This window comes from Macaca fascicularis, chromosome 11, assembly GCF_037993035.2.
Source record: "Macaca fascicularis isolate 582-1 chromosome 11, T2T-MFA8v1.1".
NCBI classification, from domain to species: Eukaryota; Metazoa; Chordata; class Mammalia; order Primates; family Cercopithecidae; genus Macaca; species Macaca fascicularis.
The window spans coordinates 99774480-99788690 of NC_088385.1; the positions used below are offsets into that span (position 1 = coordinate 99774480).

Below are 14211 nucleotides of genomic sequence, written 5' to 3' on the forward strand. Positions count from 1 at the left end.
TAAATTTTTTATTCAGATTCTAAAATTACCTGAAGAGCTGGAATTAAGTTTATCAAGCGAGTAAGACAAAGAGTCTCTTAAAGATGACTTCTTTAAGCTTTAGAAGTAATCTTAAGGATTATTGGCCGGGCGCGGTGGCTCAAGCCTGTAATCCCAGCGCTTTGGGAGGCCGAGACGGGCGGATCACGAGGTCAGGAGATTGAGACCATCCTGGTTAATACGGTGAAACCCCGTCTCTACTAAAAAGTACAAAAAACTAGCCGGGCGAGGTGGCGGGCGCCTGTAGTCCCAGCTACTTGGGAGGCTGAGGCAGGAGAATGGCGTGAACCCGGGAGGCGGAGCTTGCAGTGAGCTGAGATCTGGCCACTGCACTCCAGCCTGGGCGACAGAGCGAGACTCCGTCTCAAAAAAAAAAAAAAAAAAAAAAAAAAAAGGATTATGACTCATTTAGATGAGTTTGTGAAGAAAGATAACGCAGCACCTCTGGAGATTTCTCAGTGAAAGATGGATTCTGTTGTTGAGGGAAGAGACCTGTGTGGCCCCCATTTAAGTCTATTATCTTAAAGATGGTGAATTCTGAAGAGGTCTGCTAACAATGTGATTCTGCAGGTCTTTTACTTGCCCTGCATGTCTTCAAAAAACATTTCAAACCCTCAATAGCAACATGTTATTAGAAAACATTGGAAAATGAATATAAACCTTCCAAAGAGAAATTGAGTTCCTACTAAAAAAGAAATAATCATCATGATCATGAAGTGAAAATATACTTTTACGATTGGGACAAAAACATATGTCTGTCCTTGTTAGTCTGATTTTTTTTCTTCCTCTAATTACAGGCTGTGTGGTCTAGGAAATAAGAGAAAACTACCAAGGATTTTATTAGTATTCTTGAAATAAGAATACACAATATACTTTCAACCTACTGAATTAAATTAGCTAAGCTTCATTTTTCTCTGCAAGAGGCTGATTTCAAATTAGTGAGTTTTCTAAGACGCATGAACAGCAAGCAATATGTGAAACGAACTTAATATATGGTCTGGCTCTAGGGGCGGCCAGTGCTTCTAAATGATTCCTGTGGACCTTGGTTAAAATTTATATGCAATGTCACATGCACCTAAAAAGACTGACTATGTCTTGTCTTTCAGGGGACCTTGAAGGAAAAGTGAAATGGCTGGACAATTTCCAAAAATTTAGATACCTACAGGAGATTATAGTGTGGCCACCGCTTTGGGATAGAGATAAAAGGTTTTTCATTCCAGAGGTACAAAAAAAAAAAAAAAATCAATTAGGACTTCTGTCCATTTCTGGAAGTTGGGCATTCAGATAGAAATACAATCATTTTAGATGTCCCCATCTGTCCACTTGAAGAATAAATCTAGTTTCCAGAACAGGAAGTAAAGTCTTCATCTGTAGGGCATTGTGTGCGGGGAGGCTGAGGTCGCTGTGCCATTCTTATGATGGTCCTTCTGAGAGGTTTTTTCATTGTTTCCCGTTCCCATGTCCGTCTGCCGGCATTTCCAAATGTCATGAACTTTCTAGATGGAGTTGATTGCCCCAGCTTTTTAAACATGTTCTCTTCCGATCACTAACAACATCTCTTTTATTTTCTCCCTTGTTTTACAAGTGTTTGAAACACATTTTTAAAGAACACACAGCAGAAAACATCTTGTCACCAACCAACAGACACCTTCTCTACGAAGGAAAATTGACTCTGGCAGGTAAATAACTGCTTCCTTTAAAAACCCAGCATCTGTGCCGCCTTGTATCTTGTTTGACTGCCAGTAATTGAAGAGCAGGAGGAATTGTGTTTGCCTATGTTCCAGGTGATGGAGGGTGTGAATCAGAGAGCACCCTATGGAGCCATACAGACTCAGGCTTGAATGAAGACTTCGCAACACAGCTAGCTAGGTGCCCTCTGTTTTCTCTCTGCAATGGGATAACTGTAATTATTCCATAGGATTGTTAAAACAACAAACAAGAGCAACTTAGCTCACAGTCTGGGATCTAGTAAACTCTCAGTCAATGGCAGGTGTTATCATCACAACCGTTGTACTCCTCCAATGAGCCAATCAAGCTCTTACATGTTTATGGAGAATCTATAATATAGTACAAGTTGTGCTAGGTAGGTGCCATTGGAAGATATAAAAACGCATTCTGTATAATTCTTACCCTCTAGTTGGGAAGCTCTGCCTTATTACCAGACCTGCAGGATAAGTTCAGAAAAGAAGAGAGTCCTTGAGGCTGGAGTGCCCTGAGAGGCTTCGTGCAGTCCGTGGGACTGGAGGTGGGCTTGGAGGGGCAGGAAGGATGAGGTCAGTGGAAGGACAGGAGGGAGGTCATTCAGATAAAGAGCAGAGCCAGAGAAGTCTTGGAGACAGAAGTCCCTGCAGAAGCTTAGTTTCTAGCAGAGTACATAGGACGCCAAGCCCCTGGGGCTGACTGCCTGGCTCACTCCCTGCTCAGCCTTTTCTGCCTGTACAACCTTGGGCCATTTACAGTGATCTCCTGTGCTTCAGTTTACCTTTCTTTATTGTGAGCATTAAATGAATCAACAGATGTATAAGCACTCAAAAGAATGATTGACACAAAGTTCACGCTCAATAAATATCATGATGACCAGAAAGGCTGCCTGGCTGAAATAAGATTTAGAATCATTTATTTATTCATTTCTGCACAAAATCTTGACCAGGTACCTACTGAGTGTGAAGTCCTGTGGGATGGGAGGTTGCGTAACAGTGGTGATGTGATATCTGGTGGGGAGGGGCTGGGAAATAATCCCTTAATACGTGTATATTGAAACTCTGCTCTATTTTAGAGGTAGTCTGGATGTCAGGTTAGGATGTAAAACCCCCCTGGCAGCTGTTAAACAAGGAAGATAGACATGTCCAGTGTTTTATATCCAAGGGCTTTTTCATACGTTGTCTCTTTCCAGTAAGTTAAATAGAGAAGTTGCTTTTAATCCCTTGTTACAGGTGAGAGATTTGGGGTTCAGGGAGGTTCTGTATCATGCCCAAGTTCACCTGGTGGGTGAATGACAGAGTACCAGCTGGAGCCAGGCTGCGTTGGTCCAGCTGGCTTCCAGAATCAGAGCAACTGCCTTGGAAACCAAACAGAAGGACCCAGCCAGGAAACTGCAGGCAAGCAGAAGTCATTGAGCTCTCAGACAGGGAAGTGATCGGTTAAAAGGGTGTTGAAGAAAGCGTTGTTAATAAGCAGTCTTCAAAATGGCATAGAGGAGACCAAAGCAGAGAGATCAGTGGTGAAACTGGAAGTTCAGTGGTGAACAGTATGAAGTGAGAAGACTCTGGGCCTGTCTGTTGCTCTACCATTTTTAACCTGTTGTTCACCCACCCCCCACTTTCATTTGAAAAGATAACAATTTTAACTTTTCTTTAATGTTATTTACAACTTCAAAGTAATTATATTTTATGACAAGAACAAATCAAAGTAATAAAACAAAACATAATCTGTGTTCCAGCATCTATCTTTACCTCCAAAACTAGCCTCACCTGAAATTATGTGAGACTTTGGTTCACGCCTTCCCTCTTCCTCCCTACCTCCCAATACTGTGAGATGCACCAGCTTCTCCTAAAACATTAGAAATGGGCATGATGGAAAAGGATACGGGAGATATTGCAAAGGCAAAACCAGGAGGACTTTATGATCGATAAAGTGGATGAAGAGGAAATGAGTATAAAAAACTGTTCTAATCTATGTATCTGAAAGTTTTGTTGATAATGTCGTGGGTGGTAGAGGGAGTGGGGTCAGGGAGTCAATTTTAGGGTTCAGGTTTGGGCATAATAAGAACCCACATGGAAGCTGGAGGAGCATCTCCTTGTGGGTGAAAGGCTATGTCAGATGTGAATTCATGCATCGCATGGGTTCAAAGTGACTGTCATAGATGTGTGGATTGGAAGCTCACCTAAGAAAGGCTCTTTACAAGCAGACTCAACTTTTCCAGAAAATGCTTCTTGTACAGTCAAACGTGGTAGCATGGAGATGAACTACGTAATGTCACCAACACCAGGCACTTGTTTAATGGCATGAGCTGTATTAGTCAAATTCCATCAGAGATGGAGACTCCATATGATGTAGTCTACATGGTATCAAGTCAAGTGCAAAGTCATGAGACTGGACTCAGAGATGAGCATGGAGATTTAATGGGGCAGGGTGATAGTGTTGAAGAAACAGGACGTTTCGCTTCTTGGTCTTTTGGCTAAGATCAAATGAAGAAACAGGACATCATTTTAAATGAAAAAAGCATTGAACCGAAAATCAGGGGATCTAGCACCAATTGTAGACTTTGGGAAAATTTAAATGCTCTTATTCTCTTTTATAAATGTTATTGCTGCTGCTGATAATGATGATGACAATGAGGATGAAAATGATGTGATGATACCTAACACATACAGTGTTTCCGAATTTCTTCCAGCCTTAAAAACTGTGCTCTTATAACCAAATAAGTATACTTTCTCATTCCCAGAAGGTACACATTTTCATAATTTGTTTCATAAATTGCTTGGTGGAAAACTAGGGCTTCAATAAATGGTAGCTAAAATAATTATCACTTTCTAGAATAATGTATGGAACATTATCTAGAATAACATCTGGAACACGTAGAAGGTGTGCTCCCTGCATGTTTGTCAAAATAAAATAGTTGAAATTAGAAGGAGAAAACAAAACTATTTCATTTTGACAATGATCATTGAGCTGACACGTACATGAGTAGCAGAGGATGGTAATAGCACATTTTACAGGTTTGAAGGTTGCTGTGGACTGAATTGTGTTCCTCCACAAATCACATGTTGAAGCCCTAACGTCCAGTGTGACTATGCTTGGAGTAAGGAAGAAATGCAGGTAAACTGAGGGACTCGGGCTGGAGCCTTGATCTGATAGGATTAGTATCCTAATCAGAGCAGACATCAGAGAGCTCACTCTCTCTGTTTGCCATGTGAGAACACATCCAGAAGGTGGCTATTTGCAAGTCAAAAAGAGAGGCCTTATCAGGAACCAAATCAACCAGCACCTTGACCTACTTCCCAGGCTCCAGAACTGTGAGAAATAAATTCCTATTGCTTAAGCCACCCTGTCTGTGGTATTTTGCTATGGCAGGCTGAGCTGGCTGTTCACAGGTCTAGTGTTGTACCATTTCTAGCCCTGTTTATCAGTTGGCGTATAGATTCAGTGACTGGAGACAGACAGGTTAAAAAAAGATAACTTATTTCTCTCTTGTTAAGTCTCAACCTATATGACAACTCCACTCCATGAAGTCATTAGGAATCCAGATTCCTGCTGTCTTGTAGCCAAATCTAGGGTATTGCCTTCTTCTGTGTGGCCCAAGGTGACTCACCAATATGTTTGCTTTCTACCCAATGAGAAGGAGAGACAGGGACAAGAGAGCTAGGCCCTGCCCTTCATGAATATGACTCAGAAGTTGCATACTTTGGCTCACATTCCATTGGTCAGAATTTAGCTCCTTGGTCATACTTGGCAGCAAGAAAATGTAGTCTCTATTCTCTGTGGATGGGTCCTCACTAAAAGTTGGGAATTCCATTGCTACAAGAGAAGGGGAGAATGGTTTTCAAGGGACATCCAGGAGTCTTTGCCACAACCTGATTTATGAAAAATTAAGTTTCTGATAAGATTTTTTAAAAACTATTCAAGGACTATTTAATTTGAATAAAATAACTGATTTCTCCCCTGTGCAAATATATAAAAAATCTTTTCTCTAAACTTAGAATAAGAGGGGATAGAAATGAATCCTAAATGTTGTACTGACTGCTTTAAATCTTCCAGGGGTAAAAACATATAAGAAAGAACTTCTAGAACCATATGTATAATAGAATAAGCTGAAAAAAATTACTGAGTTTTCCTACGATTACTCTAAGCACTTGTCACAACCCCCTCTAAAAACCTTTTCCTCTGAAATCACTTACATTTAACCCTTTTTTCTAATTTCTAAGGGATAGAGTAGAATAAGGAAGGAGATGCCTTATTCTAATATTTGGTTTCTCTTCTACTACTATTCCCTTCTTAGGGAAAACTGAAGAAAAGCTTTTTGCCTTAAGTAACTATTAAAGCTAATATCAGAAAAGGTTGTAAATATGAAACACATGGAGAATATCTAAACATTTATAGACACATTCTAAAACTTGAGAAATAAGTAGTTTTAATGACTGTCAACCTAGGCCGCCATAACAAAATATCACAGACAGGCTGGCTTAAACAGCAGAAATTTATCTCTTACGGTCTGGAGACTGAAAAGTCCCAGGTCAAGATGATGGCAAATTCAGCTCCTAATGAGCACTCTCTTCAAGATGAGAGGTGGGGGACAGTGGGGTATCTGGTGTCTCAACAGAACATTAATTCTACTGGATCAGTGCTCTAGCTTTATTAACTCATTTTACCCTAATTACTTTCTTACTCCAAATGCAGCCACACTAGGGGTTTAGGGCTTCAACATATGAAATTTGAGGGACACAATAGCATAGTTCATAGCAGTGAGAAAATGCCTTTTCTCTGGTTATGTGTGCCTTTGCCAATAACCACCCAGAGGAATCAAGGGGCAAAAATGCTGCAAGTTCAATCAGTTGATGGATTTATTCTCGGCTTAGTTGAAGCCACTACAAATATCATCTGAGTTATTTTAGATTCAAATGAGACACATCATAAATTCAATGTCTTTAATGTTAGAAGCTTGGCCTCTCATCAAGTCTCTGCTTTAGGAATAAATAAAGCAATTCAACATTGAGGCGGGCAGCTTTGTGACCTACATGATTGGAGGCCCTGGGGTGCTGTAATAGCCACCTGGTTTTGTTTTCTAAACAATTAACTGATAAAAAAGAGAAAAAGAAAGAAAGAGAGAGAGAAGAAGGAAGGAAGGAAGGAAGGAAGGAAGGAAGGAAGGAAGGAAGGAAGGAAGGAAGGAAGGAAGGAAGGAAGGAAGGAAGGAAAACTCTTCTACTTAACAGTTTCAAGTCCCCATTTCAGCTTCTCTTTTTTTCCGCAGAAAGCACGAGATTCCTAGATGTTTATCTGTTTCTCTTCAATGATTTCCTCTTAGTTACGAAAACTAAGCACAACAAAAAGGTAAAATGCTGCTATTTCAAAATACGTTTCTAAACAAGTTTGCTAAATGAGTTTAGAAATATTTCTAAATAAATTGTGGTAAAAATATAAAATATTCCTTTACATCAGGCTGAATCTTTTCCTCTAAAAAAATGAAGGCACTATAAAATATTGACGTTTTTAGTCATAAAGCTCTGAATTAAATAAATAAAACAAACAAACAAAAAATGCAAGTTGCATTTCTCAAGGATGTCAAAAGAGGAATACATTTTTAGAACAACTTAATCTATATACTTGCAAGCTAAGTCCCAGAAGCCACAGGACTTTGCCTGACCTGCCCAAGCAAAGGAACTCAAAACATCTTTGTCCATTTTGGCCCGTTCCTTTACTGAATTGGCCACCACAACAAAAACAGCTAGAGTAGGACCCCTCTGAACTGTCTACTGTCTTGTGTCGAGGTGGTATTCAACACTCATTCTTATTTGAAAGCTCACATTATTTCTGAGAAATAATGATTTGGGGGTGGAGATGAGAGGGAGCCCTGATCTCTCAGTGTCTACCTATATAAAAAGTGTAGAAGCCAAACGTGTATGCAACTGGCATCACAGACAAAATGAGTTAACTAAGAGCTAGAGCTGCAAAATCTCTATAGGGAATAGGGATTTTTTTTCACGTTACTTAAGTATTATTTGTTACTATTATTGGTGGTGTTATTTTTACTACCCATTAAGCCACTGATCTGTTGCTGGTCCCCAAAAGGCTTTCTGTCTAATTTACTATTTCACAATCTGTTTCCTGAATGGTGTGTTTGAGTGGTATCAGGTAGGGAAGTTTCTCTAAGGCTCCCAGACATCCGCTCGCAGAGGTGGGAAGAGAAATGCAGTGTCTTCAATAGTCGGAGATATCTAATGTTGCTTTATTCCATTCATTTCTTTACCAAGTGACTAACCTTGCATAGATAAGATCATGAGACTAGCTATCTCATATCTTTTAATAAACTAAGCTTCTACATGCCATGTTGGTTAGTTGAGCTAAATCTTTAGGCAATAAAATGATACCCATTAATCAATCTATGAATAGGTAATCGGTGGTTGGGGAGGGAATGGGTGTACAAGAATATTAAGAGTCACAGTTTCGGAATTTGTATGACCTCCCATTATAAGTTACTCAGACTAGCATGTCTGAACAAGCCAAGTTCTGAAAAATCTCTACCCCCTTCAAAAAACCTTGATGCTTGCATAGCTGACCTTCACATCAATTAATGGTACAAATCAGAGTATATGAATTAATGGCAGCCCATGTCGGACATATAATAAACTGATATTCTGGTTTTATGCATCACAAGTTGATTCCTAAAGTAAGGAAAGGTATCAGTTTACATGCCTCTTTGCTATTTTATGTACAATTTATACCATGCAGGTCACAATTTTTAATTTTTACCCCCTTTTGGAAAAAAATCATCATCTTATGTGCTCAAAACAATTTAAATTATTTATAAATTCTAGAGCATAGAATCTATTTAGAATTCAGTATTAGACCCCAGACATACAGTTGGGAGGATCACTTCAGCCCACGGATTCAAGACCAGCCTGGGCAACATAGTGAGATCCCATCTCTACAAAAAAATGAAAAACAAAATTAGCAGGGCATGCATGGTGGTGTATGCCTGTAGTCCCAGCTACTTGAGAGGCTGAGGTGAGAGGATCACTTGAATGTAGGAGGTTGAGAGTGCAGTGAGCTGAGATCGCACCACTGCACTCCAGTCTGGGTGACAGAGTGAGACCCTGTCTTGAGAAAAAAAAATTGTAATAACAATAATAAAATAAACACTTTGCTATAAATCACTATGCTTTGGGGAGATGCTTTTCAAGATTCAGAAAGAGTAGTAAAATTTTAGGCAATAATAGATTTTAGGCAATTGTTTCTCAGAATCTATTTGCTTACAGATGCACTTTAGGTAAGTGTGCCAATATTTATTTCCTGTTTATTTCATTATTTTTCTTGTTAATTTCAGAAACTTGGAGGCTCAGACCCTGGTTTAATGTGTCCTTCTCTTACTCCTGAGTTGCAAGCAGTAATAAAAGAGGGTGGTTCGTGTACAGTACTCGATCAGCCTATTCCACTAGATAGGTTGGTAGTCAAAAGTATTGAACCACTCCATGTGTCAGGTATGTGTCTGTTTCCATTATTCAGCTCATCTGTTTGCCATCACAGAGTTTTATGTTGGCCTTTCTTGGTAGCAGGACATAAATCCAATTTAAGTCTTCGTAAAAACAAGACTGTGTTCCTATGTGTCTATATATCTTTCACTCTATGAATTAGTTATGGTGTCCAGTGCTTGAGTGATAGCTCTTGTTACTTGCTAGTTGTATGACCTTAGACAAGGCACTTCAGTTTTCTAAGCCTTGGCAAAATAGGGATAATAATATCTATTTCAGTGAGTTTCTATGAAAATTAAATAACAAATGTGATGCATTCAATAAATGATAGTTGCTACTAATATTGTTACCTACAGTATCATCATTAATACTATTGCTATTATTAAAACACTGAGAAACCATTACCAGATTGCAAGAGTAAGATATTTTATTATACTCTATTAAAATAATTATGCCAGATATATATATTCATATATATACACACACATATACATATGCATGTATCTACATGACACATGCATCAGAAATATATATCATTTTTAATCTTTTATTCAAGTATTTCTTGAGTATCTCCTGAGAGCCAAGAACTCAGCAGGCCCTGCAGATACAAAGATGAATAAGGAACAGCCGTTGGCCTTGGGGAGCTCTTAGAATAATGAAAGATCAGTAAATCCTCTGTCAGAAAAGCCCTGGGACTCTGAGTTACTCAAGGACATTTCAGTCTACTCAGGGCTTGAGTGGGCGGCAGTGTTCAGGAGGAAGCAGACACCACTCTGCCTTGGCTAGAGGCTCCTAGACCAGCTGAGGCCAGGCAGGTGGGGACTGACTTCCTGTCCCCATGGGAGGGGCTGGAAAAGAGAAAGCGCTCACCATCCCCCTCAATTCCCACTCCAGCAGCCAAGCCCAGAGCTTCAGTGATGAGCATAGGACTGACTCATACATAATAGAGAAACCTTAAAGAGTGAATGAATGAATATACAAACAACAGTAGCAAATACTTACATAGTTATGCTACATAACTAAGTTATATATTTAAATGCCAGCTGGGTGCAGTGGCTCATACCTATAATCCCAGTACTTTGGGAGGCCAAGACGGTAGGATTGCTTGAGGCCAGGAGTTCGAGACCAGCCTGTGCAACATAGTGAGACCCAGTCTCTTATTAAAAAAAGAAAAAAAATAGGCTGGGTGTGGTGGCTCACGCCTGTAATCCCAGCACCTTGGGAGGCCAAATTGGGCAGATCATCTGAGGTTGGGCATTTGAGACCAGCCTGACCAACATGGAGAAACTCTGTGTCTACTAAAAGTACAAAATTAGCCAGGTGTGGTGGTGCATACCTGTGATCCCAGCTACTCGGGAGGCTGAGGCAAGAGAATCACTTCAACCCAGGAGGCAGAGGTTGTGGTGAGCCAAGATCAAGCCATTGCACTTCAGCCTAGGCAACAAGAGTGAAACTCCATCTCAAAAAAAAAAAAAAAAAAAAAATAGTGAAGTACAGCAGCACACACATGTATTCCCAGCTACTCAGGAGGCTAACGCTGGAGGATGGCTTGAGCGCAGGAGTTCAAGGTTGCAGTGAGCTGTGATTGCTACTGCACTCCAGCCTGGGTGACAGAATGAGACCCTGTCTCTAAAAATAAAAATAAATAAATTGTAAAAATTTTAATGCCTTACATATTAACCCATGAATTAATATAACCTCTCTCCAAGAGCAGAAGGGAAGCCTGTATCCAGAAAGATAGCTTCTGCCTCCTGTATCCATTCTTTCTATTTTCAGTAAGATTTGATGAAAGGTAACAGGGCAGACCTTAAAGCCTCTTGTATTTGACTTGACTGGGACCAAAATCTATGTAGGCCAAAATCTGCCAAGCCAGACAGTGGTTCAGGAGCAAGCCACAAAAGGGGTATGTCAAGGTTGCAAAACCTTTGCTTGGTGAGTGTGCTCACTTTCAGTGTGAGCCTCTTACCTGCCCAAGGGATGGCAGAGGAATGCAGATAAAACAAAACTTCAGTATGTGGTGGCTAGAAATCACTTCTGTTCTGTAATTTGTTTAGTTTACTTTTTCATGGGGAAAAATATCATAGTAGAGGGCGTCCTATGCTAGGAATTTCTTCTCCTGCTACAGTGGCTATAGTTATAGATTACTATAGATTGGCTATGTTTATAGTTAGAGATTGTGGCCTGACACATAGACTTGAGTAAAGAAAGGTGCCAGAACACCCATGAGGAAGAGGAAGCAGCTCGGCTGAGGGTTCAGTGTAGTCACAACATGCCAACTTGAAGACTTGAACTTTATGGGAAATCTGACATCACTGGATTACCTTGAAAGATGCATGTTTTTTCTCCTCTATTTCTTTTTTTTTTTTTTTAATTAAAAAATCTTTTTAAAAACATTATGCTTCTGGGAACAGGCGCAGTGGCTCACACCTGTAATCCCAGTACTTTGGTAGGCCGAGGCAGGCTGATCACTTGAGGTCACGAGTTCAAGACCAGCCTGGCCAACATGGTGAAAAAATACAAAAAAATTAGCCAGGCATGCTGGCACACACCTGTAATTCCAGCTACTTGGGAGACAAAGGCATGAAAATCACTTAAACCCAGAAGGCAGAGGTTGCAGTGAGCCAAGGTCACACGACTGCACTCTAGCCTGGGTGATGGAGTGAGACTGTCTCTAAAAGCAAAACCAAAAACAACTATGCTTCCACCGTTTTATTTTCTGATTTTAATTACCGTCTCTTGTTCCTTTTAAAAATATTTTTCTCATTCTTTGGGCCTATTAACTTGACTAATTAGATACAGTACATGAGGCAGAGTAGCTATAGAGTAGGAAAAAGTAAATGAGGACAAGAGAGAGATTGAGCTCTGGAGTGAAAGACCTAATTCCAAATCCTGGCTATATCATTTATAAGCTCTGTGACCTTGGAAAGATTAATTTGTTTCCTATTTACAAGTAGGAATTAGCTGACCTATCTCATAGGGTTGCTATGCAGAGAAGAAACATAGTATGGTGCCCAGTACATAGAAAATGCTTTTAAAATGGTGTCAATTATTGTATTAGAATGTCAGTGAAAAAAGAGCTATTCCTGCCTATATATGATACTCTCTCCAAATTGTATTTCACAGGCCTAGCTTAGCAGGTCCTTTCATTTATAAAGTCCCTTGTACCTATTCTACAAACCAAATGGAGCAAGGATGCCTGGAGTAACTTAGAAGTACAGTTACAGTTTTTGAGGAAAATGAATTCCAAAAACCAGCCAAGAATAACAACCTGGTCTTTAAAGCCTCACCTTGCTACAGGGAATTTATAAGGCAAAGAATTATAGAGTAAAACAAACACAGCCAGCTTTTTTTTTTTTTTTTTTTTTTTTTTTTTTTTTTTTTTCCCAGAAAGTCATTTTAATAGGTTTAAGTCCTCTCACTGAAGAGAAGCTGGACAGAATTTTATGGCCTCTCCTTAACAGACTTTATTTGTTGTAGCAGAATTTTAACAGACTTTATTTGTTGTAGTAGAATTTAGGAATTAGGATGTTTAGATTGTTATGAGTATAATCTGTGATACTGGGGTAGTTCTTGCAGTTAAGTAAATAAGTATTGACCGGGCATGGTGGCTCACACCTGTAATCTCAGCACTTTGGGAGGCCGAGGCAGGTGAATCACCTGAGGTCAGGAGTTCAAGACCAATCTGTCCAACATGGCAAAACCCCTTCTCTGCTAAAAATACACAAAATTAGCTGGGCATGGTAGTGGGTGCCTGTAATCCCAGCTACTTGGAGGCTGAGGCAGGAGAATTTCTTGAACCCGGGAGGCGGAGCTTGCAGTGAGCTGAGATCGCGCCACTTCACTCCAGCCTGGGTGATAGAGCAAGACTCTATCCCCCCCCACCAAATAAAAAAAAAAAAGAAAAAGAAAGAAAGAAAATAAGTATTTTATTCACTTGGATTCTGAAAGAAGCCCAACCCTCCTCAGATAAGCCTGAGTTAAACTAACTCCAACAAATACAAATAGTGACAGCAGACAAGCATCAGCTTAATGATCAGCAAGAATATGTCACTTGCTCATTTTTTCTCTTCTCTGAAGTACTTGATGTGGGCAGGAGACAGCCCTGGCCTGTTTTTGTTTGTTTGTTTGTTTGTTTCTAAACACTGACTATAGAAAGAATGTACAGGGCCGGGCGCCAGTGGCTCATGCCTGTAATCCCAGCACTTTGGGACGACGAGGTGGGCAGTTCACGAGGTCAGGAGTTCGAGACCAGCCTGGCCAACATAGTGAAACCTCGTCTCTACTAAAAACATAAAAAAATTAGCCAGGCGTGGTGGCGGGCACCTGTAATCCCAGCTACTCAGGAGGCTGAGGCAGGAGAACTGCGTGAACCTGGGAGGCGGAGGTTGCAGTGAGCCGAGACCCCGCCAGTGTACTCCAGCCCCGGCGACAATGCAAGACTTTGTCTCAAGAAAAAAAGAAAAGAAAAAAAGAATGTATAAGCTTCAGAACTGTGTTGTATTAATAATTCAAAGAAGAGACTTTCATTTTAAAAGAGCTCCTGCTATATTAAAAAAAGAAATCTGCTCTCCCACTATCTCCTTTTCTTTGAGACCAGCTAGAAAATGACAGAACAGGCTGTCCTTTGCAAACACAGAAACCATGCCAACGTCTCTTTTTGTTTTGTTTTACATTTCACCCAGTTTGGTGGATGCTGGATTTTATTTGAGTGGTTTTTGGCTTTTCTTGGCCTGAAGTATTCAGGTGGTTTTGTATTTTTGCCACATCTTAATTTGTTTATAAACCGTGGTTGGATGTGACTTCCCTTTAAACACAAAAATAAAAATTTTTAAAGGAGTGGTGAGGAAGAAAAAAGAAAATATTATATTGTTTTGTATATTTTTATTTATATTTTCACACACACAAAAATCTACCTCATATGCTTAGCTTGTTCTATGAGGAGGGGCCCATACTTAAGCCATAGTTGCATTTCATCAAGTATCAG

General features: G+C 40.0%; 1 protein-coding gene across 4 annotated transcripts in view; it reads left to right on the plus strand.

Moving 5' to 3' along the window:
- PLEKHG7 (pleckstrin homology and RhoGEF domain containing G7) overlaps nt 1-14211 on the plus strand; it is a 73427-nt gene that overhangs the window by 57399 nt on the left and 1817 nt on the right. For all 4 annotated transcript variants that reach the window (XM_005571855.5, XM_074007514.1, XM_005571858.5 and 1 more), the window contains 4 exons: nt 1146-1261; nt 1625-1718; nt 7010-7089; nt 9083-9236. In XM_005571855.5, the coding sequence (XP_005571912.3) occupies nt 1146-1261; nt 1625-1718; nt 7010-7089; nt 9083-9236 (444 nt within the window). The remainder of the gene's footprint in view (nt 1-1145; nt 1262-1624; nt 1719-7009; nt 7090-9082; nt 9237-14211) is intronic.